The 24,713-nt window shown below is 39.4% G+C and overlaps 1 protein-coding gene across 2 annotated transcripts in view; it reads right to left on the bottom strand.

The window, feature by feature from the left end:
* SYNPO2 (synaptopodin 2) overlaps positions 1-17,653 on the bottom strand; it is a 177,839-nt gene extending 160,186 nt beyond the window's left edge. The window contains exon 1 of one of the 2 annotated variants that reach the window (XM_004612723.2): positions 17,394-17,653. In XM_004612723.2, coding sequence (XP_004612780.2) covers positions 17,394-17,498 — 105 coding nt within the window. In that variant the 5' untranslated portion in view covers positions 17,499-17,653. The remainder of the gene's footprint in view (positions 1-17,393) is intronic. The other variant, XM_055143374.1, reaches the window with a different exon arrangement.
* Between the last annotated feature and the right edge of the window lie 7,060 nt (positions 17,654-24,713).

The raw sequence follows: 24,713 nt of genomic DNA, 5'->3' as shown, positions 1-24,713 counted from the left end.
AGTAATAAGTCTCACAATGGAGATGTTACTTGTGTCCACTCAAGCAAATCGATGAGCAACAGTACGACAGTGAAAGTAATACAGTGATAATTGATCCCAAATTAATCCATATAGTCTTCAATTTTCACCATAAAAAACAGAGCACAGATCATAATATCACACTAGTATTTCTATGTTTAGGGATTTATTCTATAGGAGTGATTAAATACAAAAAGTGTATTTCATATAGGCAAAAGTATTAATGTCAGTACTATCTGTAATAGTATGGAAACATATACATGCAATAGAGAATGAGTCACGAAAGTTATGACCAATCCATACATGTAAATTCTAAGTATTCATTAAATTTTATTAATGAAATAAGTATTTATGAATATATAAAGAATAAAAACAGCATATTTAATATCATTATTTTAACTTAGAATTGAAGGTAGCTATGATTGAAAATGGATCTAAGAAATTGCTCACCAAAATGTTAGAGAATTATTATTTCTAAATGGTATGACTTTATTTTTATCCTCTTCTGAAATGTCTTATTTCCTTTTAGTGAAGAGCATTTGGGCCACCCCGACTGTGCTCAGGTCTTATTTCTTACTCCTGACTCTGCGCTCAGGAGTTATTCTTGGTAGTGCTGGGAATCAAATCAGAGTCAGCCGCATGCAAGGCAAGTGCTTAAACTTTGTTCACCTCTTCAGTCATTTTTCTTTTAAGAATAACAATGGTCAAGAATAGTAGAAATAATTACCAGGAGGTTTGCTCCATGGCTTTGAAGCCGGCCTCACATGCTGGGGGAAAAGTCAGCTCAGATAAAGAAGGGAACACCAAGTAAAAGGTGGTTGGAGGATGGGAGATGCGTGCTGAAAGTAGACTAGAGACTGAACACGATGGCCACTCAATACCCCTATTGCAAACCACAACACCCAAAAGGAGAGAGAGAACAAAAGGGAATACCCTGCCACAGAGGCAGGGTGGGGTGGGGGAGATGGGATTGGGGGTTGAAAAAAAAATGAATAATAATGGTAACCTTTTTCAGTAAAAAAGCCATTTCATTCCAGCTATTTTGATATTTAAAATAATAACAAAATTTAAAAGTATTTAAATATGATTTAATATGTCTAGCTAGTTATTAAACATTCACTATTTCTATAGGATAATATTTCTCCTCTAACCATGATTTGATGAGATGCAGAATTAATCAAATACAAGCATGTCAAAGACTTTGCCTTTTTCTTTGAAACATTTTATTCGGATAACGGGAGTTCAAGGAAGAAACAAAGAGTGCTCAGAGCTTTTCTCTTCTCTCGCATTGGAATGCTTCGCAGATATGAACAGTGAGATCACAATGCCTTTTACACTGGGACGGTGTCCAGTCATGGCCTCCAACGTGCTAGGAGCACAAACTCAAGGCTCTAAATCATGAGGAATCCAGAGTTTATATTTAGAAGTTAACATTATATACGGAGCCCAAGAATTAATCCCTTCTACCTCATGGTCTCCCTAGCACTTCTGAGAAGTCCCAATAAAAAAATATATATTGATTATGTTTAATTTCATTAATTATTTGAGATAGTTTTTATATACATTGTTCGCTCCAACAAGTAAGCACTTGCCTTGTATGAGTTCGACTGGATTTGATCCCTGGCCCCTACATGGTTCCCTGAGCCTGCCAGGAGTGATCCCACAATGCACTGCAGGGTGTGACCTCAAAACAAAACAATAAAATATATTGCTTGCATGTGTATATTCTAAAGAACTGACTCACTTTTTTAGATTAAGAGAACAAACCAGGCATTTATAAAAAAAAATATGTATTTAATGCAGAACCTGGCAAGCTACCTGTGGCGTATTCGATATGCCAAAAACAGCAACAAGTCTCACAATGGAGACGTTACTGGTGCCCACTCGAGCAAATTGATAAACAACAGGACTACAGTGCTACAGTGCTGAATTTAGTATTAAGTCACCGCAGTCTGCTTTTTAACACTACAGAAAAGAAATTAGTGAAAGCACAGAGTACCATTTTAAGATGTTCTGGATTTTTTTCAAAATAACTATGTCATACTAATTATGATCTTGTGGCATGTATATAAACGTTTATAAAATGCTATATAAAGAATAATTCTTTCCAGAAAATACTGTATCTTTCAAGTTAACAGAGAAAGTATTACCATTTGTTGGCATTTTATTTCACATACTATTTCTTGATTTAAGTAGACCCCAAAATCATGTTTTTCAAATGTTTCATTTTTATAAACCAACAGCAAATATTTTAGCATTGTAGTGAATGTCACAGATAAAGTTTAACTAGACTTAGGTCGAGAACTCATGTATAATGATCACATGTTCAATCATTGGGCTTTGCATTGAACTTCTTGGGTTGGTGTCTTGTTATTACATAGTATCATTAAAAAATGTATACAACTATAAAGTGTTATCTAATTCACCTTCAAACAAATTTCTGATTTAAAATATAAGATTAAAGCTTTGGCAAAATTAAGCTTAATCAGTAGATGTCATTCTCACACTAAGAATAAAGATGTTTGTTCAATTATTCATTTATTAAATAATCTTCAATTAGTTTATAATGCTTTCTTAAGTACCTTGTTACACACATATCATCCACCTTAAAGAACACCTTTTTTGTTGTGTTGTTCTTTTTGGGTCACCCCAAGCAATGCAAAGGGGTTACTCCTTTGCTCTGCACTCAGAAATCACTCCTGGCAGTGCTCAGGGGACCGTACGGGATGCTGGGAATGAATCCTAGTTTGACCACAATCAAGCAAGTGCTGTACTCACTGTAATATCTCTCCAGTCCTCAAAGAGCACTTTAGAAACACATTAAAAACTATGCTCCTACTATCAAAGAGTAAGGTGACTGCAAATCTCTTCACAATAAATACCAAGAAATCAGTCTCCAAATCATAAAAGCAGACTCATCAAAACAATGCAAGATAGGAAGGCATGCCCCGGGCTGATGTCACCCTTAGACACCTTGACCTCAGAACATTGGAGCCTGAATCCGAGTGTATAGATGGACAGTTTAGGTTTACCTTGCTATTCTAGAACTCACAATGTACAACACTGCTTTTATAAATGTTCACCATTAGTATCTATTTTCACTAACCAAAAAATTTAAGAGTACATGCCTGATTTAGCTATCACTGTCACTATCACTGTCATCCCGTTGCTCACCAATTTGACTATATGCTAGTTATTTCTATATTTTAAGTAATGGTATAATTTTTGGTAGGTTATTTTGGGGAACTGGAAAGATTTCCATATACAAGCATGAAAAATGCTTCTTTGATTTCACTTGACTTTTGACTGAATAAAATGTTATCATCTGTCAACTAAAATTTGAAAACTTATTAATCAGCCTGTATGCTCCTGAAAGAAACAGTTGTGGAACACTCTGTTTTGAAAATACTATGTATAGAGACCTGATAGAAAATAAATGCCAAGTTCAGCAGAGAATAAGGACAATGTCACAGGAAGAAGCAAGCTGCTCAGACCAGAAATAATGAAAGGAGGCAAAAAGTCCTAAAAACTAGAGTGAGGAAGAGAGAGAGAGAGAGAGACAGAGAGAGAGACAGAGACAGAGACAGAGACAGAGACAGAGAGACAGGGAGAGAGAGAGAGAGACTTTTAAAAAGAAGTTCTAGTCGGGGCCGGAGTGATAGCACAGCGGGTAGGGCACTTGTCTTGCATGCGGCCGACCCGGGTTCGATCCCCGGCATCCCATATGGTCCTCCAAGCACCGCCAGGAGTAATTCCTGAGTGCAGAGCCAGGAGTAACCCCTGAGCATCGCTGGGTGAGACCCAAAAAGCAAAAAAAAAAAAAAAGTTCTAGTAGATGGAGCATCAGACTACTGAAATACAAATTTTTATAGAAACTATGCTGGAAATTTTGCATAAATGTGAAACAATTCTCCTTTCTAGCTCATCTCATCCATGAATAGAAAGATCCAGAATACAGTGTAACCCTTCTATCAAACTCAAGAGATTTATACAGAACTTTCTGTGCTTATTCCTTCTCCTTCCATTGTCTCTGCCAGCCTGCCTGGCTGCCTGGCTGCCTGCCTGGCTGCTGCCTGTCTGTCTGTCTGTCTGCCTGTCTGCCCCCCCCTCTCTCTTTCTCTCTCACACACACAGAAAGAGAAGTAAAGTAACATCATTCTTGATGTTCTGATTGTTTTGTTTTGCTTAGAAATCTTTGGCAGGGGTTTGGGGGAGAAGAGAAGCAATAAAGAGCCAGAGAAAGAATAGGAAATAAGAGAAAGAGGGCAATAAGGACAGAGAAGAAGGGAGTTTCCTTTCCAAATAAGAAAGAGAACCAAAGGGTTAGAATAGCTAAAGGTAATAATGAACAAAATGAAATAAATATCATTATGGGATCCTTAATTGAATTTAGGTCCCCTCTCAGCCCGACTCTGCAGCTGAAGGAGCCTTTGGTACTCAACAAGATCCTACGAAGACCCTTTCAGCGCAGAGGAAACACAGTGAGGGGCTTCTCTGCCTTAGGATGAACTTGTTCTGATCACTGTTTCCCCATCTGGCAGGCAGGCAACCAAGAGATTAGAGACCTGACAATGGGTCACTGCATTCCAAATCCCTCCAACAGTCAGCATCTGTAACTCAATATTTACACAATTCAATCTCATATCAGACATGCTGAGCACCCTCCAAGGGAAAATGTTACATTGGTCATGAAACATAGGAAAATAAAGGTGACTTCCTGGGTAGAATCTGGCTCTCAAGGCCTAGCCTTTCAACCATTTTGAATTTCCATTGTTGTTTGATATTGTCTGGTAAAAATAACTCACCACTATTTGACAATATAAAAATACCAAGAGTTCCGTGTAATGTCATTTACTTAAAAAAAATAAAAGGGTAGCCTTATATCATAATAACTTCTAATTTAAAGGACAAGTGAAGGGCAGGGGGTGGGGAAGACAGAAATGCTCATTAGCCTTTGCCAAAGGCACTGGCATAGCTTTCCTGACTCGTCAGACATTAGTGTCCTATATTTACTCACCCTGAGACCATTTATTTTCTTTTATATTTTCAAAGCACTTGAAATGATTTCTTCTCTATGTGATGATTTCCATATGCTGGTTCCAATTTAAGGGTGAGGGGCTGCACAGTGAGTGTAAAGCAACATTCTGAAACCATTAAATGCCATCTCACCAGGAACCCCAGGACTGCAGGAACCCTGAGATCCTATCTCAAAAGCTTGTACAAGAAAGACTAGTGAGATTCCAATGTCATAAAAGTTGTCTCCACAAAATTAAAATAGCCACAAATGTGATAGTGGCCATTTTTAAGCCTCTCATTATTTCCTTGTCATTAATTAATGTGCATGTAGAACCTCTAACCCTAAAAGGATCCTTGCAGATAGGTACATTATTCCTTTACAAATGGGGAAAACTGAGGCACAGGGACTAAGATCGTGAACAGAATTAGTGTCTTACTTTTTCTAAATAGAGATCAATGTAACTATATAAAAATGCGTTATAGTTGGAGGTATTTTATTTGGGGAAAATCTGTTTTACTGATTTGGAGTTTTATTTTTTTGGACCACAACAGTGATGCTGAGGGAGACTACTCCCAGTTAAGTGCTCACGGGTCACTCCCAGAGGTGGTCGGGGTACACTCCCCAGAGGTGGTCGGGGGACTGGCAAAGCTCTAGAATAGAACCCAGGCCTCTGCATGAGAAGCATGTGCTCTAGAACCTAACCTGTAGTATTTTTAACTGGAACAATAATTTATCTTTATTTAGCCTTATAATATATAAAATATAGAAATCCATTGCCTTAAACTAATTAAACTGCATTACAAAGAAGTCCTGGTTAGTAACTGATACTGTTAACATTTTTTGAAATGTTGCATTGTCAAAAATTAAAATTTGCTCAGGCTGAAAGAAACATTCAAAGCCACTCATTTGGCTTTTGTGTGCTTGACCTCCATGTGGAGTACAAAAACTTGAATTACTGCTGTTTTTAAATATGAAGAAAATAAAATTGTTCAAAGGATAGTTAGTTTCACCTCACATTAGAAAAACAATAATGACAGACCCCCTTTACTGTATGATTACTGTGTGCCAAGTAGAATCTTGATGCACAATCCTTATAAAGTATCATAAAATATTAAATGTTCTTTGGGTCTCCCATTCCTCACCTATAAAGCTGATGACATTTTTGACGTTTAAAAATAGCACTTTTGTAACCTAGTACCACATTTTACAGATGAGGGAAAGAAGGCTCAGAAAAACTGTTTAAAACTATACAGTACGTGGTAGCCAGAATCTAAAATGTTATTATTTTTTTAATGGGTCAATTTCTAAACAATATGAAAATTATTTCTTCATTTAATGTGAATTAAAATTAAGACATACTAGTAAATATGATAGGACCCTTCTCTGTCCTCAGGTTGACACCAAGGTCAAAATCAAAACTAATTCTTGTATCCAATTCTATGTATCCAATTCTATGTATCCAATTCTCACTGTCATTCTTTCCTGAGATAACAAAACTCAGAGAAAGACAGACTACTATAACTTTTAAGCAAACCTCTGCATAGACACAGACTATTCGTTATTATAAATAAGATTTATAATAAAATAAATATAATCAAATATTTAAAAAACAGATTACAAAAAAGGATCCTAGAGACTGGTGAGTAAGCAGGCTGCTCTACATTACAAACGGAAAATGGGTGAAGGAAAGGGAAGGCGGCAATTCCAAGTTGTTCTCCCTAAGACCAGCATGTCAATCATTTAACAATGGGAAAGTAACTACATAGTCAAGACTCCCAGGAGAGTTTTTCATTGTTATCACTGTGAAATACTTGACTTCTAGAAATTCCCATGGAATATGTGCCAGTTTCATTTTTAGGCATCTTTAGGGCTCCTTGGATCCAGTACCAAGCACATACTAACTCTAGGGCTCTGGTACTTTTAGTAACATGTACCCGGAAGGTTTCTTCCACGTCTTTGTCAAGAAAACTGGAACTTCCATAGAAATTTACTTTAATCTAAGAAATAAGAAGACAACATGTGTCAATGCTTACTCTACCTGAGAATATAGACGGACATGGGTATTCTGATTCCAATCTGCTCCATGAACTGGAGTTACATCTCTCAGAGAGCACTTCAGATGACCTCACCTAATAGCATACTATCAAATATGGCATGATCAAAGAAACTCCATAAATGCTCAACGCTTCTACCAGCAGATTATGTTTTATAGTGCTTTATTCAGGAAATGTCCATAATACCCAGTTCCAACCTTCACAAAATTACACAAGTTTTAAAAAATTCCTAAAATAAAGTGATGCATTTAACATATTTCAAGATAATAGAATATGACAGAGAAACTCCTTCTCTGTCATAGAACATTCATCAGCCACACTACTGACTGGTCATATATTAAAGGAAGGCAAAAGATTAAAAATGTTCAAAATTATCTGAGCATGCATAGCTATCCACTGTTGTCAAGGAGGAATTTTCCCTTTATTATGTACCATCACCTAGCTTCTGAAACTTCATAACTTTGAAATATTAAAATAAATTTACTTATGATTTATTATAAGTAGATGTCTTATTTATGGACCTATGTACCTGGATTCATGTAAAAAATTCTCATATAAAAAGGGGTTGTGAGTGGAACAAGTTTAAGATGGCCTGGTCCCCATGTGGCCCCATGAAAGTCTTTAGATTCAGCTATGAAACTGATAAAAATTTCCTGAATCTCTGCCACCATGGGTCCACATGGGGACCACGTGGGGACCACACCAAGATTTTCAAAACCATTAAGTTCGACGATCTCATGTTCTTACCTCTGACTAGTGCGAGTAAAGACTTTTTAGGGTCCATCAGTAAAGTAAAATGTTTTCAAGTTTTAAAACTTAGGAGCCTAAATAATGGAGCTGAATACATATTACAGAAGGTAGGGTGCTTATCTTGTATACAGCCAACCCAGGTTTGATCCTTTGCTCCCCAGGACCCCATATGGCCCCGAGCCCTACTCAGAGTGATGGTCCCTGAGCACAGAGCCAGGAGTAAGCCCTGAGAACCACGGGGGTGGGGAGTGTTGCTTATAATGGCAAGACTTTGAAGTATTTTACTCAGTGATATAAGAAGTAATTTTTTTAAACAAAATTTTCTCTGGCAGCTTCCATAAGCAAGAATCTGAGAATCGTGAAGCCCAAGGCAAAAAGCAGCTAAAGGTCAAAACATTTATCTGAGAGACAAATAGTGAGCAGCAAGGAGCAAGGGCAGTGAGGTGGGAGAAGGAGCCAGTTATCACCAAAACATGGGCACTTACTCCCATTTCACATGTCCCCAACATACTATAAAACTCTCCAAAATGGTCCTACTCTTAGAAACGTAGGCTTCAAAAATAGCCTGTTATACCTTTGTTAAGGTGACATAAGAAAGCCTCTAAGAAGACTATCAAAGAAAACATTTTCTTCAGAAGTCAAAATTATGAAAGCTTTTCATCTCCATTTAATTTCTTAAATTATTTGTTCTTGACATGGACATTTCAAAGAAAATGACTCCATGCTAATTTACTCAAGCGAAAACGCACTGAAAATCAATGGTTTATGGAACCACAGATGTGGTCAGGTCCTTCTTTCCCTCTCAACTGGCTGTTCAAAAACACTGCACCCAATAGTGTGGTATGGAGGAGCTCAGAACACCAGCCTGGGACCAAGATCCATAGGTATTCCTGCCAGGTCTGTCCTTAACTACCCTTGTGACCTAGGGAGTCACTTCTATAATGAGGCTACTTCACAAGGATGACCTCATAGGGTTCTTTTACCACATTTAAAAGGAAATCGTTTGAGTTTCTTAAATAAAAACATCTCTAAAAGTACTGCTAGAAGCAATAAGATGTTTGGGGGAAATAACACACAATGACTGTAATAATGCATTTCTTAGGGAAAATGTATTTTAAAAAGGCTATATTTAAGTCAGGTAATTTTTGGTCAATTAAATGAAAGAAAAAGGGCAAAAGGAAGAACTACTGCCAAAAGAAAAATCATAGTCTGTTCAGGAAAATTCGTCCACTTCATTATCATTGTTTTCAAATAAATGTGAAGAAAAAGTCATGGGGATTAGAACTGTCAAAACTGATGACCAGTGGGCAGGAAAACAATTACTGATTTCATAATAAAGAGATACTCTTTCATGTATGATATTTCAGATGTTATCTCTATCACATCTTCAATATGTTTATCTTAACAAACCAGACTTATATGTTAGTTAAGAAAAATTACAACCAGATCCCGCAATACCACTTCTGGGAAAATATCCCAGAGATGCAAAAAAGTATAATAGAAATGACATCTGCACTTGTGTGTTCATTGTAGCACTGTTTACAATAGCCAGAATCTGGGAAAAAAAAAACTGAGTGCCCGAGAACAGATAACTGGCAAAAGAAACTTTGGTACATCTACACAATAGAATACTATGCAGCTGTTAGAAAAGATGAAGTCATGAAGTTTGCATATAGATGGATCAACACAGAAAGTCACATGTTAAGTGAAATGAGTCAGAAAGAGAGGGACCGAACATAGAACATAGAACATAGAAAGATTGCACTTATTTGTGGAATATAAAGTAACAGAATGGGAGACTAACACCCAAGATTATTAAAGATAAGTACTGGGATGATTACTCCACAGCTTAGAAGCCGACATCACATACTGGGAGAAAAGGCAGTTCAGTTAGAGAAGGGATCACCAAGTAAATGGTGCTAGGAGGATGGGAGACACACCCTGAAAGCAGACTATAGACCGAACATGATGCAACTTAACATCTCTATTGCAAACCACAATACCCAAAAGGAGAGAGAGAGCAAAAGGGAATGCCCTGCCACAGAGGTGGGATGGAGGGCGGGGGGACGAGCTGGGGATGGTGTTAGGGATACTGGGACCATTGGTGGTGGAAAATGGGCACTGGTGGAGGGATGGATACTCAGACGATTGTATGACTGAAATGCAAGCATGGAAGTTTATAAGCCTGTAACTGTACTCACAGTGATTCACTAATTTAAAAAAAAAGAAGGAAAAAGAAAAATTACAACCAGACCTTCATAATACCAAACTCGATCTATTATCTCCAATGACTTGCCACATGCCAAAGATTGCACATAAACTTTGAAGAAGACACAGTTTGTTGAGAATCTGGTCATTTCTGATTTTTAATATCAACAAAAGTAAGGTTGATAACTCAGAAAAATAAAGTGCCAATGTTAATTTAGTACTACAAATATGTTTTCACTGAAGTGGTCGAATAATGAAATGTTCCCCAAAAAGCAAATGTGATTTTGTTTCTCAAAGCTTTTAACTTCATAAACTTGTTTACTCTTTCCGATTGTTTAACGAAGCTAATGGAGGAATTCTTCTCCCTTTTACACAATTCTCATGGTATTTTGTTTCATTGCAAATCTGTGAGAACAGATACAGTCAACTTTACCAAATCCATACTCTTTAGGCTGGTTTATAAGTAAAATGGCTCTCTTTCCCCTCCAGCCTACCATTGTACTTGGGTCTAGAAGTACTTTTTCTGTAACTCTCTTTCTAAGTCCCATTAAAGAAAAAAGTTTGTTTTTATTGTTTTTAAGGATGCATCTTAAGTATGGTAAGATTTCATTTCATAAAATGTCTGCATTGGAGTCAGGGTAATTTCCAGCATTGCTCAGTGAGAACAGTTCTCAGTAGCCAGGCTGAAGCAGAGTAGGCGATGCTCCTACCAGAGGGAAAGAATTATATTTGACTTTTGCTATAAAATATATTTATATATATGTATATTGCTTTTTGGGTCACACCCAGTGATGCACAGGGGTTACTCCTGACTACACTCAAAAATTACTCCTGGAGGTGCTCAGGGGACCATATGGGATGCTGGGAATCGAACTCGGGTCAACCACATGCAAGGCAAATGCCCTACCCGCTGTGCTAACACTCAAGCCCCTAAATATATTTTAAATTATTTTCAGAATTAGGTTTTTAATCTGAAAACAGAGTAATAAAACTCTGAAAACCCAACTGACACCAAGTGAGATAGATAACCCATGTTATCACACTTGCATATAATATGTTTTTAGCTAAACATAGAAATTAGTTTATATTTTGATCACATTGACAGAGGAAGGTTAAATTAGTTTGGTAGTGAATCTGCCACCTAAAACTGTTAGCACGAAAAATATGCAAGTATTATTCAGTTAGGTTCACCGTATATATCACAATGTTATAAACTGACTTTTGGACTTAATGACTCTTAAAAAACAAAAACCATTGGGTTCAAGGATGTAGCTTAAGTTAGTTAATATGTGCTGCATGTGCAAGACACTGGGTTTGAACTGTAGCACTGTATGTCCACATGTCTCACTCAAGCACTGCTCATTATTATCCGGGTGGCCCCTGGGCCCTATGAGGGTTGATCACAGCTAAGATTATTTTTAAAACTCTATTTCAATTACCTTAGTTTAATACTCAGTAACAGAACTTCAAACCCAACACCTCTACGCTCTGATAGTGACAGGCCAGAGCCCACCCTAAACTAATGGGAAATATTCACCTGCTTTACAGAAAAACACATCCAGGCTAGCAAAGGCATTGATCTAATTCTAATAAAAAGGAGAGAAAATGGAGTGACTTAAATTTATAAAGCCCAAAGACACATTTACCCTCATTCTACATAGAAACAACTGCTTTAGCATGACCAACAGTGGAATCAAGTGTGCTGGTCAGTATTTTTAAGACTAACATACATCAAATACATGCTATTGACAATATAGCCCTATTTCAATAAATATAACTGATTTGTTGAGCAATAACAATTCACTCAATAATTTACTCAGAATACAAAGGTCCTTTTTCCAATACCTGCTTTCAACTATTATAACTATCAAGTTAAATCTTCTTTTAACAAATCCCGTCATTGGCCACCATCCAGATCGCACAGGAAGGGAGCAACATGACACCCTCCATAGCCATGCCACCGGACCCCGAACCAGGCTGTTTTCACTCAGGGCGCCCTAGAGGAGGTGGGTGAGAGCCCTCCCCACCCCAAGGGACCCAGCCCCAGTAGCCGAAAACCTCCACAACCCAACCACCGCCATGCTCAAGGCCACTCCCCACATGCTTGGGCCAAGCCTCACACATGAGTTCCTGGATCACAAGGCTGCATTCGTGGCCATGCAACATATCATAAGACACTCCCTACCTATTCTCCAAGAGTACCACACCACATTTGATGGCGTTCAGATAGTAGGCAACCAATCATAGATGGAAATATATATATATTTTTTTGCTTTTTGGGTCACACCCAGCAATGCTCAGGGGTTACTCCTGGCTTTGCACTCAGGAATTACTCCTGGCAGTGCTTGGGGGACCATATGGGATGCCGGGGATCGAACCCGGGTCGGCCGCGTGCAAGGCAAACGCCCTACCCGCTGTGCTATCTCTCCGGCCCCTGGAAATATATTTATATATGCATATATACATATTTCAGATATATATGAAAGTTCACATCACTCAACCTATAATAACATGTTAGTGATATCCTAAAGAATGTCTTATTGGCCCCTTTCAAAATAGAACAATCTTCACACTATTTCCTCTATGGATACTTTTTTTGTAGCATTTTCAGTGGTTTTCATAACAAACAATACAAAATATATTATTTTGGTTGTGCTTTGGGACAGGACTTGGAGCTTAGGATGGAAACATCCCAAATATGGTGGTGGAAAGGTGTAATGGTGATGGGATTGGTGTTTGAATATCAAACGTAATCAAATATTGTGAACTACCTTATAAAATAAGAAAATTTTTAAAAATCTTCTTTTAACAATAATTTGGTAAATTCCCATGCATTTCTAGTAGATTCTGACTACTGAAACCTTCTAGTTCTATTATGTTTCAATCTAAGATTTAATTCCCAGTTTTCTCCCTAAAACCAAGGGCCAGCTCAAGTCTCCCAGTTGTGGCCAGGGAAGCGGGATGTTGCCTGATCTTTACTCACCTCCCTTTAGCTCCAGCTAGCTTGAGGCAGGAAAGAAAATAGGAGCATGAAGGGTAGAGTAGATATATTTATGTATTACTGGATAAAGTCATTTCTCTTAGTCAGCTTTCCTCTAAGTCAGGTATGGTTTGGTGAATGTTATCACTGTCCTCCCTGCAGGTGGGTCCAAACACTAGGGCACTTGTCTAGAACCTTGGAGGGCTTTCCCAAAGCACCGTACTCTGCCCAACAGGGCAGGATTCCTTCCAACCCCCCAGTAGCTTTTCAAGATGTTGGTTTGCCCCTTCCCGTGTATGGCTGGGGTTAGTCTTTTTGATTAGGTTACTGGCAAGATGACTCAAGTCATTCAGCAATAGCTGCTTGTCCACGGGAACTGTAAGGATCTCCATCTTACCAAGTGTGCAAGTTCCTATTCATTCATTCTCTCCCTCTCACAGTCTCCCTACCTCCTTGTGCCTTCTTCAGTTTTATTGTTTCACACTCTTCACAATATTTCACACTCTACAAGTTCTATACTGTTCACACAAGAACTAGGTGAAGCAACAACGGCATTGGCAAAAAAACCAGACACCAACTAGAAGAAAGTTGTGACAAGGGTTTGGATTTCTAAACACTGAAATGTATAAAGAATAAATGGTTTGCTTTAGTAGGAAGCCTACCACCGAAAAGGGAGGGGAGGAGAGGCCCTAGGAGAGGGGGCAGAGAATACTGGGACAATGGTGGATGAAAGCAGACTAGTGAAGGGTGTGGTACATATGTTATGTGCTATGTTTCACGTGTTATGCAGGAAAACCTACATTAACTGAATTGTAAATCACAATGCCTAAAATAATTTTTTAATTTTAAATAAATGGTCTGAACATTTCTTTGTTCATTACTTTCAAATGTAGTTATATCTGAATTGTTCATATTGGGCACAATTTATTTGCAAGACAAAACTTCTCTTCATTTTAGATTAAGATTTTCCAAAGTGATTTGCCAAGAGCATGTCCAGAGCATAGCCATGTAGATGTTCCCAAAGAGAACTGTGTAAAAAGTGCTGATGTACTTTTTACAAGGAATCTACACACAATGGTCTTTATGTTGTAATAACCTCTGGATAAATTTGTTTCTCATGAATATTCTCTTTAAAATAGAATTTGCAGAAATTGCTCCATGATCTTCTTAGAAATGTTTGCTTCTGATTTTATAGAATATATTCAGGGCATAAGTTAAAAGATAAAACACTTAAAACCAGGCTGTTACTAATTAGAATGGCCTTTTAAAATTCAAATTATTCTTGAAAACAAAAAATGTTATAGCCTTGATTGTCAATGTCAATGAAGTTTGATTATGGGTATTTCTGTCAGTGATCTTTAAAACTGGAGTTTACCTACAATTCAGTCAGCTAGCCAAATGCTAAGCTAAAAATATCTGTACATCTCTCAGAAGTGACCAGCATGTCCCTAGAAGGACATTTATTGGGAAGTATAAAGTTATTCAATTTCTTAACATTTTAAATATTAAATTGATTTTTATTTTGGTATTTCAGCTTGTTAGATTTCCATTTGATATTGTATTGATGAAAATCTAAATACTGAATATTTTATAAGCCAAAATGTGTTACCTATAGAACAGTTTTGTAACATTTCTCATGATTCAGGCACAGTCGGAATTTTTCTTTTCTTTGGAAGTATATTTTTTCCTTTGTTTCTTAAATCAATTCTTGGCAAGAAAATATCCCCTTTCCAAACTGTCCTCCACGTCCTACTAGCTGCAAGTCATCTGGTGCTAATAAGCTGTCACTGTCTTTCGATGCTCTAGCAACACTCACTTCACTTTGAATTCAAATACACAAATAGTAGAATTGAGATAATGTTTTAAATGGCAAAAAAACAAACCCACCCAATTCCCCATGAGGCCATGGCCCAGATAACACAGAAAGCACAGTGGGTAGGGGGGTTTGCCTTGAACGAGGTTACCCTGAGCTCCACCCTGACACCACATATAGTCCCCAGAACCCCTTCCGTGTAAGGAGCAAGTGCTGAGCAGAGTGTGGCCCCCAAATAAAATGGACAAAAATGAAACATGGTAAACAGTACTTTGTTCTGGGTTTTCTCTGGAACAAATAATTCTAATAAGAGAAATTAAGTATAATAAATTTAAATAGAAATTTGAAAAAAATAGAGCAGCAAAAGTGGCATTGCCCTAGTGATTTAAAATCATAACTTCTTTAGAAGGTTCTCCAGTCACCTTTAATAGATAAACATACACACACACACACACACACACACACACACACACAGTGGACTATAAAACCTAAGAGTCTCCATCCTCATTTCTCTCTCCCTCTTCCTCCTCTCCCTCTCTCCTTCTCCACCCCCCATCATACACACACACACACACACACACCAGAATCCAGATGCTTCCATAATGATATTTCTTAAATTAAAGCAAATATGCAGAATTTTTAAACAAACTACAATGTATGCCTGAGTGTTTTAATAAGGAAGATTTAGGGAGAGTATGATTGAATTTCTGGCTCTCACACAGACTAACAGTCTCTCTAAATTTTGGCCACAGAGATACCATAAGTAGAGACATACCCATGAATCATCCTTTACCAACAATTTGCTTTGGTAAGAATCACCAAGGTTGTTCACTTTGAAATAAGCACAAGAACTCAAGGGAAAATCACTACCCACTGTCTTCTTGTGATTTGACTACAAATGGGACACCAGGGAATAACAGCTTCTAACCACTTGTCTCCATGAATTAACTGGTAGTCAAGTGACTCTTAAATTGCATACTAGTAGGATTATAAAAACTAGAAACTTAGAGCCTCACTTGCATAGAATTCAGTTTCCTCATTTTCTTGCATCCTACTCAAAATATGTCTTTCCTCTTTGTCCTCAAGTACACACAAACCTCACACCCATGAGTAAGGAAGGGTGGGATAACTGTCTCCAGCCCTACTGCAAGTAAGACCAAAACTGGAATCTCAGTAAACCAGAACAAACTAACTGCTATTCTAGGTCCATGATAAATCTGCTTCATGAATTCTACATATACCAAATTAGGCATTAATAGTCTATGTGACACTGGTTGCCTCTCATTCCTGAAGAAATGCTATGAAACCACCTTTCTGCATCTCGATCCTTTCTTCCCAGTTTGAAATCCATGACTCAGGAAATTACTTACCCTCTAAGGGCTCTTTCCTTATCTAAAATTAGTGAGCTGACCTAACGATCGCTGAGAAACTTTCCAGTGCTAAAAACTGTGCTTTTCATCCCTCTCCATTTTATGTTTCACTTTAGTGTTTGAAATTTTCACTAGGTGGCAGGATTCTACCATCATATTATGAAAGGACTTTCTGATGTCTTTCTGGGAGCAGAAAATTTCAAAGAAACTTCTTTCTTCACCAGTGTATATTTATAAAGAGAAATGTCAAAGGGAAATAAAAAACTACAGAAATCAGTGATCTGTGTATTTCATAAAGATAGGCATGTATTTTTATGGAAATATAAAATTAATCAAATGGGATCCTTCAGTTAATATCACAATCTAGTACAAAAGGTCTACTTTATTTTCATGCACTTTAAAATTTATTTTAACTTAACCTCAAATAGATCATATCAGATCCCTCAAGCAAGTTTGGTAAGCATGTAAAGCTAAGAAACAAGCGATTTAACGGCTATAAAAACATTCAAAATGGTTATCAGATGTTTTCATAGTTATCTCTAAGTTACTTAGAACACGTTTTTAGTATCTTTAAACTTCCTTTTGAGCTAATAAGCTGGTGAATCCAAAAGTACTTGCCCTTTATTTACCGTTTCAAACAGACTTGAAGACATCACAATACTTGTAAAAGTACTGCCCTAAACTGACCTTTGCGTGAAAGCTGCCTAAGTGTCACCAGGACACTTTGTCCCTCACCCCCAAAGACCCGAGCCGATTGGCTGGGCTAGAAGAGCACTTCTCCAAGCCACAGGAGCTCAGCTGCAAATCCCAGTATGGCCTAGAAGAAACTCCCCACAGAAAGGCTGATTTAAGGAGGCTTTTCTTGCTGGATAAACTGGCACCCCCTCTTTCACCCCCACCCCGCCCCCAACTACCCTGCAGTCCCCACGGCCCATCAACTGCTGGTTAATTACATACACGCTCTATCTGTTACTTTGAGACATTCCTTGAAAAAAAGGAAAAGTTCACATCCTAGAAAACTTCAGCCTCAGCACCCAACGCCAGCCCATGTTGCTGGAAGCGCTCAGCCAGAGCTCCCACAGCCCTCCACAGGTTGCTGCCAACGCCCCCTTGCCCACCCGGCGCGGGGAGAACGCCTCCCTCCCTCCCTCCCTCCCTCCCTCCCTCCCTCCGGCGACCCTACCTTGGCCACCTGCAAGGGCTGCTTCTGCTCCTTGCCGCCCTGCAGCCTGAAGCCCCAGGGCGCCCCTCCGGTCATGGAGATGCAGATGAAGTCCCCGGTGCCCATGTTCCCGCTGGAGCCTGGGAGCGCGGGGCGGACGGGCTGCGCGCTCCGCTAGGGGCACGGCTGGAGGCGGCGCGGGCGGCGCGGGGCGGCAGCGGCCGCGAATGGCTCTTTCCCCGCCGCCGCGCACAGCCCGACTCGCTCGCCCCGAGGACACAGCCCACTCTTGCGTCACGCGCCTCCGCTCAGCCCACCTTCCAGGAACGCGCTGCACCGCGGGGGGATGGCCTCGTTCTGAGCACCCTAAGGGGTGGGGGGGTGGGGGGGAGCAAAAGTGCTCTCGCACAAACGGGCTCAGTCCCAGCACTTTAAAGACAGGACGGCTGAAAAACTTGCATTGAATAAGTCTATAAATAGCAGAGGACACGTGAAGGTTTTCATCTCGGGGCCACGAGTGACATGCTAAAATATGAGCTCTGGCAACTCCAATGCCAGAGGATTAAGAGTCTCTCAAATAAATGTTTGGAGAATTACCATGCTGATGAGTGAAACAGACTAAGGGGGGTTAATTTTCTTTCTTTTTTTTTTTTTTCCTCAACGGTTACTGCCTGCAGCCTGTAGAGCTAATCCCATAAGGCAAAGAAAGCAAAACAGTTTTTAAAAGGGGGAACCTCTATTTCGAAAAATACTTTGCTGAAATTCGCATTTATAGCAGTTACCTGCCACCTGAGATATGTGAATTTTTGCACATATGTAGTGAGAGATAAAGTTGGAAGGGGAGAAGGAAAGGAATAATTTCCCACTGGCAACATTTTCCATTTCCGAAATCTGTAAATGATTTTGGAAATAATTTTCATTTATTAAAATGTAAATAAATGCCCATGGTGGTCCAAGTTGGAAACATTTGTATAAATTGTGTCTCTTGCATGGTTTGGAGTATTTTAAATTTAAGCAAGTGTTTCATTTTGCTACTTCCTCAGCAGGAAGGAAACTTTATAAGCCTGAATCCAGTAGTCAGCCAACTGTCTACAACCTCATTTACAAATTTTTCCTTTTTTTCTAGTCTTCCCTCAGGGTTCTGAGCCTGTGTGACTGTATTTGAATTTTTCAGGTATGAAAACACTCGACCAATGAGTGTTCAAATAAAGCACATTGTTTGTGCGTAACAATATAAATGAATCAAAACCTAAAGCACAATGCACACTTGCACAGAAACAGATGTGTGCTATGCTCTTATTTGTGCCTCTTCACTGGAGTGAGGAGGGCAATGAAATAAGATTCTGCACCCAAAGAGACCAGAGGAAGCTCATGAGGACCCAACACTCATAAGCTCGGTTCTCTTCAGAAAGGTGAATCAACTTTATCATAACCTTCATTTAAAAGAAAAAAGTCTTAGAAGTGACCCCCTGAAACATGAACTCTAAGAACAAGAGAAAGGGTATCTGCGCTTGATCTTACTTTTCCAATTCCAGTGTGCCCCCCCCCCCCCCCACTAGTGCAGGCATGGTTGTTTACCTTCTCCTCAAACTCTTTCTCCCTCCAGCTTCAAGGGGACAACATGCTTTTGGCTTTCCTTTGGCCTCTCTGCCCACTCGTCTGTCAGGTGGTAGTTCTAGGCTCATCGTTAAGTGCTCCATGCTAAGGCTATGTCCTGATCCTCTTCTTTCTCCGTTTACTACACGTTCCTCCATCAATGGGTTTTTCCATTCACCCCCCCCCAAATTAAGCCCCCCCTTCCTAATTGCAGACATCTTTTCTTACTGTTAGTCCTATGTATACAACTGGTTTTTTTTGGGGGGTCAACCGCGTGCAAGGCAAACGCCCTACCCGCTGTGCTATCGCTCCAGCCCCCTACAACTGACTATTAAACCTGTCCGTATGTGACTGTCTCCCAGAAACCTCAAATTCAATATATTCAAAATAAAGTTCATTATTTCCCACTGTAAAGACTCCAGCCCCAGCAAAATGCAACAGCTGCTCACCTCCAATCTTCTAATTGTATCAGAAAAAGAGCCCTTTTAAAAAAATCTACTTTAAAACTCACATCCAGGACACTCCTTGTATATTCACCAAGTAGCTTCTACATCTAACTAGTTTCTTCAAGAGAAAAAACACATGAAAATTCATTAAATTTATTAAAGTTTATTCTGTTTTGGTAACTGACCATGCACAGCTTTGGGATCCCAAGTGGTAGCATCAACAATTGAATTTGGGGGGCCAAAGAGATAGTACAGGGCTTAAGGCACTTGTCCTGCATGTGACTGACCCCATTGTGACCCTCAGTGCCACATATGGTCCCCCAGGAACCGCTAGGAGTGATTGTTGATCGAAGGGTCAGGAGTAAGACCTGAGCACTGCTGGATCTTAAAAAACCAAAAGTAAAAAAGAGGGGCTGGAGCGATAGCACAGCGGGGAGGGCATTTGCCTTGCATGCGGCCGACCCGGGTTTGATTCCCAGCATCCCATATGGTCCCCTGAGCACCTGAGCACCGCCAGGAGTAATTCCTGAGTGCATGAGCCAGGAGTAACCCCTGTGAATCGCTGGATGTGACCAAAAAAAGCAAAAAAAAAAAAAAAAGTAAAAAAAAATTAACCTTTTGCCTGACTGAATTAAAAAATTTCTGTCCTCACCATCATTAACCTGCATTGCATCCCAGGCCTTATGTTCTCTCTTACAGTCATAGAATGCTGCCAAATACTCACTAGCACCAAACTATCACAGATCGGCCCTTTTACTCCACTCCCTGGGTTCTATTTCTCTCTCCTCTGGGCTTCAGCCATCTTTAAGCTACACTCTGTTCCAGCCTTACTTCCACTCGGAATTCATTTTTCACATAATAGCCAGAGTGGAACTTCCAAATGCAGTATCTGTCTTGGTCCCCGCCACCCCCCTCCCCCGAGACACACACAACCCCGCCCCCTCCATCCCGCCTTTAGTCTTCAGGTGCTCTCAGAATAGATGAAACCCCTTCACACGCATAGCACTTTCTGCCTCCCACTCCTCACTTCTCCCACCTCATCTCTCACCTTAAGTTTTATGATTCCGGCACACAGAACTGCTCTTGGTTTTTCTAACTTGCTTGGGCTAGTCATCTGCTAAGGCGTTCTTCCCAACTATGGAGCCCTTGCCCACACATAGGTCACCTAATTCCCACTTACCCTTCCAGCCTCTGATTAGATATCACACTCTTCAGGAAGTCTTTCCGAACTTCCCACCACCACCCCTTCCACTAATGGCAAGGGTAAAAGCTCCTTCGTGCCCTGCTATCATTCTGCATTTTCCTCTCACTAGATGATTAACTCTGTGAAGTGATGGGTCATTTATCATGCATTCAGGCTTGTTATCCCCTGGTGTAGTGCTGTTCCTGACACCTCATTGGTGGTTAATTGATGAGTAAAATGAAAAAGTAGATAAGATTTCTCAGACTACAAATTTGAGAAAAAAAAAGAGTCCAGGAGTTCTTTTGCTCTACTTCATTTGAACTAGGAAAATAGAAAATGATCAAAATTCTTGAATTACACCACTTAGATACTGTGTGGAATAGGGAATGACTGAGTCCTTAATATTTTGCCTGCCCCCTTTATTGGCAGTAGCTTTGGGTTAAGTAAGAGCCATTTTCCCCACACCTATAAGTATAGGAGTGGGTTAACCCAAGGCAATCACAGAAATTAGTTCTTAAAACAGAAACTAGTTCAGGAACGGTTACTAGGTATTAACCAAATTCAAGGACATTCCCCTGGGATCAGTGAATACTTCATTTATCATTCAAACTTTTCTGAATAGCTGACAGGGACAATGTCCCCCGACCCATGGATGCTGACAGCACCTGTGTGTGGGGGACGCCTCCACTTGGTGCACCGTGCACAACAGTTCGACATGGATCCCTAGTGCTCCTCTAGATTTTTCGGGATATGTCAGAATGTATGGTCTAACGGACTCTTTCCCACTCCATTTCTCAGGGTTCTGTTTTCAGCAAGCAGACCTGAGGCACACTGCAATATGTCAATCTGGAATAAGTGGCAAGACTGCTGGCTGTCAGTAAAATTAAAACAGAGTGAAAGCTAGGGATTCTCAATACTTAGTGCTTCTTAGCTATTATGCAAACCCACTGGACATGTAGCATTCATCTGGGTCATGTGATGTCACTCTTAGGGACTTAGACACAAGATACACTACTGTAAACATGGTGGGGTGAGGGGGAGTGCTGCTTGCTGTGCTATGAGTAACAAAGATCTTTGTCTCCAACCAAGAGTCCTTCGTATCCTTCCAGCATCCATGGAACAGTAACATGCTAATTTTCTAGTTTCCCAGGAGGTTGAGAGAGAACTCTAGAAGCACTGGGTTGAAGTAGACTAGTAGAGAAATAGCAGAGTCCTGGTCAAATAGCACAGAATCCTGTTCTTTGTGTTGGGAGAAGGAACAGGGAGAGGGCAGATACTCAAAACAAGAACAACAACAAAATTTGTTTTAAGGACAAGAAATGGTTTTGAAAATGGTTCTTGTACTACTTATCACTTAAGGTATTTAATAATGTATGAAATTTTATTTCATATGCCTTTATTCATTTACTTGATTAGATATCCACTCAGCATATAATATCAGTACTCTCTTTCCCAACGTTGACGACACAGTAAGACTTGAGTCTAATATGAACTGGAAAGGTATACTATGATGCAACCATAATCCATTAAAAATGATTAATCCTACAATACTCTATATTTATCACCTAGCCTGGCTTCTACTTCTGTTTTGTTTTTCTAACTCAATTTTTCACTCAAAAATATCATGACTTTCCAACTTGAGCTAATGTCTGTGAGTTCTTTCTAATTATGCAACAAGCTAGGGTTTGTTCTTCAAAAGTTACAACAAACCTTTTTTGGATAAAAATAAAGCACTTCAGTAAAAGAATATTATTATAAAAATTATATGAATTTTAGAATTACCAAAGCTGGAACAATGTGCTATGATTTCAATATTGAAAGCAAACCAAAGTCTTCATTTCCTTGTGGGTCATTAAAACTTGATGCATACTTAAAGGACTGAGAAAATTTGAACACACAGACTTCTTATAACATTAGCTAATGTGCCTGTGTTCATGACACTTAAATTAATCCCAAAACATAAGTACATGAATTAAAGTCCTTAAAGTATATTTATTAAAAGTTTTAGTTTTAAAAAAAGCAAACTAGGAAAGTGTGGTGTGTGTGGCATGCATGCATTTTATGACAATAAAATTTTAGATAAATATTTTAGAAAAATCACTGATGTTTTTTCCAAAAGTCTGCATGGTATGTGTTGCTAATGTCAAGAAGACATAACAAGTTATACCTCAAGATGTCCATTATTTATACTATTTTGCTACTTTATGTTTTCACTAATGACAGTAAATTACTGAGAATGAGACTGAAGTCATAGCCTCTTTATATTAAATAACCAAAATTATTTTTATGGGTTACAATCAGTATTGGAGCTGTCACTAAATTAAACTCACCACAGCCCACATTAAAATTTGGAGCCTTGAAACCATGTATTTTGTCAATGTTTTGCTTTATTTCTCCCCCTGCAAAAAGTGACTAACAACAATGAGGCATAATACAGCCGTGAGTCAGGAATATAATTTAGTGACAGAGCAACTAACTGACTTTCATGTGTGAGGCCCTAGGTTCAGCCCCCAACACTGCAAAAAAAAAAGTATATTAGAAGATATTTATATCCAAATAAAAGCAAGATGAATCTTTTCAAAGTTTGTTCTTGCCGGTTTGAATCCACTGCAAATATAATAAAATTTTATCCATTACGTTACAAAAATACATCTACAGATAATCAACATGATGGCTAGACCTTGGTGATCTCACACTTAATGGTTAGGCAACTCTGACTATTGGGCAATCACTCCTGCACAACCGCTGACCCCACCGGGCCTTCCTTGTGCTGTTTCCTGGAATGCATGCACTGAAATGCCATGTGAGCAGGTGGTGCTGGTTTTCGGCACATGCCAATGCGGGCCACGGAGACTGTGTGAAAGCGGACACCCTCAGGCCAGCCTAAGGCCAGCCTCAGGGGAAAGCCTGCTCCTCTACTTGCCTTCTCATGCTTTCAAACGAATGTGGCTTGGGGAGGAATTATTGCCACTGCTTCTACAGTGATTTAAATTCCATACTGGAGGTTTACAGAGCTAAGGAGATGCTTCCTAGCAACTTTGCTTCTCCCACAAAGCCCAGAGTCGCTGCCTCGCCCAACCTCCCAGTCTTAGGGATGCCATAACAAAGCACCACAGACTGGGTGTCTTCAAGAAGAGAAAGCAGGGTCTGGAGACAGAGTACAGCAGATATGGCATTCACTGTTCACATGGCTGGCCCTATTAGGTCCCACACTCTGCATACAGGGTCTCCTGAGCACCTGCATGAATGATTTCTGAATATTTAGCTAGAACCAGGGAATAAGTCCTGAGCATAGAGTGGCAGAAGAAAGAAGAGGGAAGAAGGAGACAAAGACAGAAATAAAGACAAAAACAAAGAGAAATCAACTTTCTCACAATTCTGAAGGCTGGAAGTCAGAGATGAAGGTGTCATCTTTCACTATATTTGTCTGTATCCTAATCTCTTCTTGGATAGACATCAGTCAGACTGGATCAAGACCAACCTTAACAACTTCACCTTAAGTTAATTACCTTTAAAACTTCTTTCTCCAAAGACAGATTATGAGATGGGGGAGGGGCATAACTTTAACATATGAATTGGTGGGGACAAATAACAGAGGGGGGTATAATTCAATCCATAAGAGGGAGACATAGAACACAGACAGCCAAACTGCCAGCTAACTTCTTTTCAATACACAAAAAAAGTTTACTATGTGGATGTGACAGAATAATTTTTGGTTTGTTTTTATAATTTTGCTTTCTCTTTAAATGTTCCCTTTCTTTCCATTTCAAGAAAGAGGTCAGATTTACAATTCCTTTACTCAGAGACTTGTACTGAGTAGGAACAGAAAACAGAAACCATAATTTCCAGTTTCTTTAGGGACCAAGATCCCTTAAAAGTAATTTTTGCAAAGTGTCTCAGAGAGAAAAGCCAGGAGAGTGACTTGGAGAAAAGCAAGGAAGTGGTTTATCGGGAGAGCCCGGTGGTGTGTAGATGTCTCGTTTGCAGACCACCCTGCTGCGGCCCAGGAAACGGGACAAGGCCTCAGAGGGAAATGGCTGCAGAGCAGATCTTGGGAAGAGGCTGGATACCAACAGCATTCATCTGCGTGCTGCAATCAGGTACCAACTGCTGGTC

This window comes from Sorex araneus, chromosome 6 (genome assembly GCF_027595985.1).
Source record: "Sorex araneus isolate mSorAra2 chromosome 6, mSorAra2.pri, whole genome shotgun sequence".
In the NCBI taxonomy this organism is placed as follows: Eukaryota; Metazoa; Chordata; class Mammalia; order Eulipotyphla; family Soricidae; genus Sorex; species Sorex araneus.
This window is presented reverse-complemented; position numbering and strand designations above follow the sequence as displayed.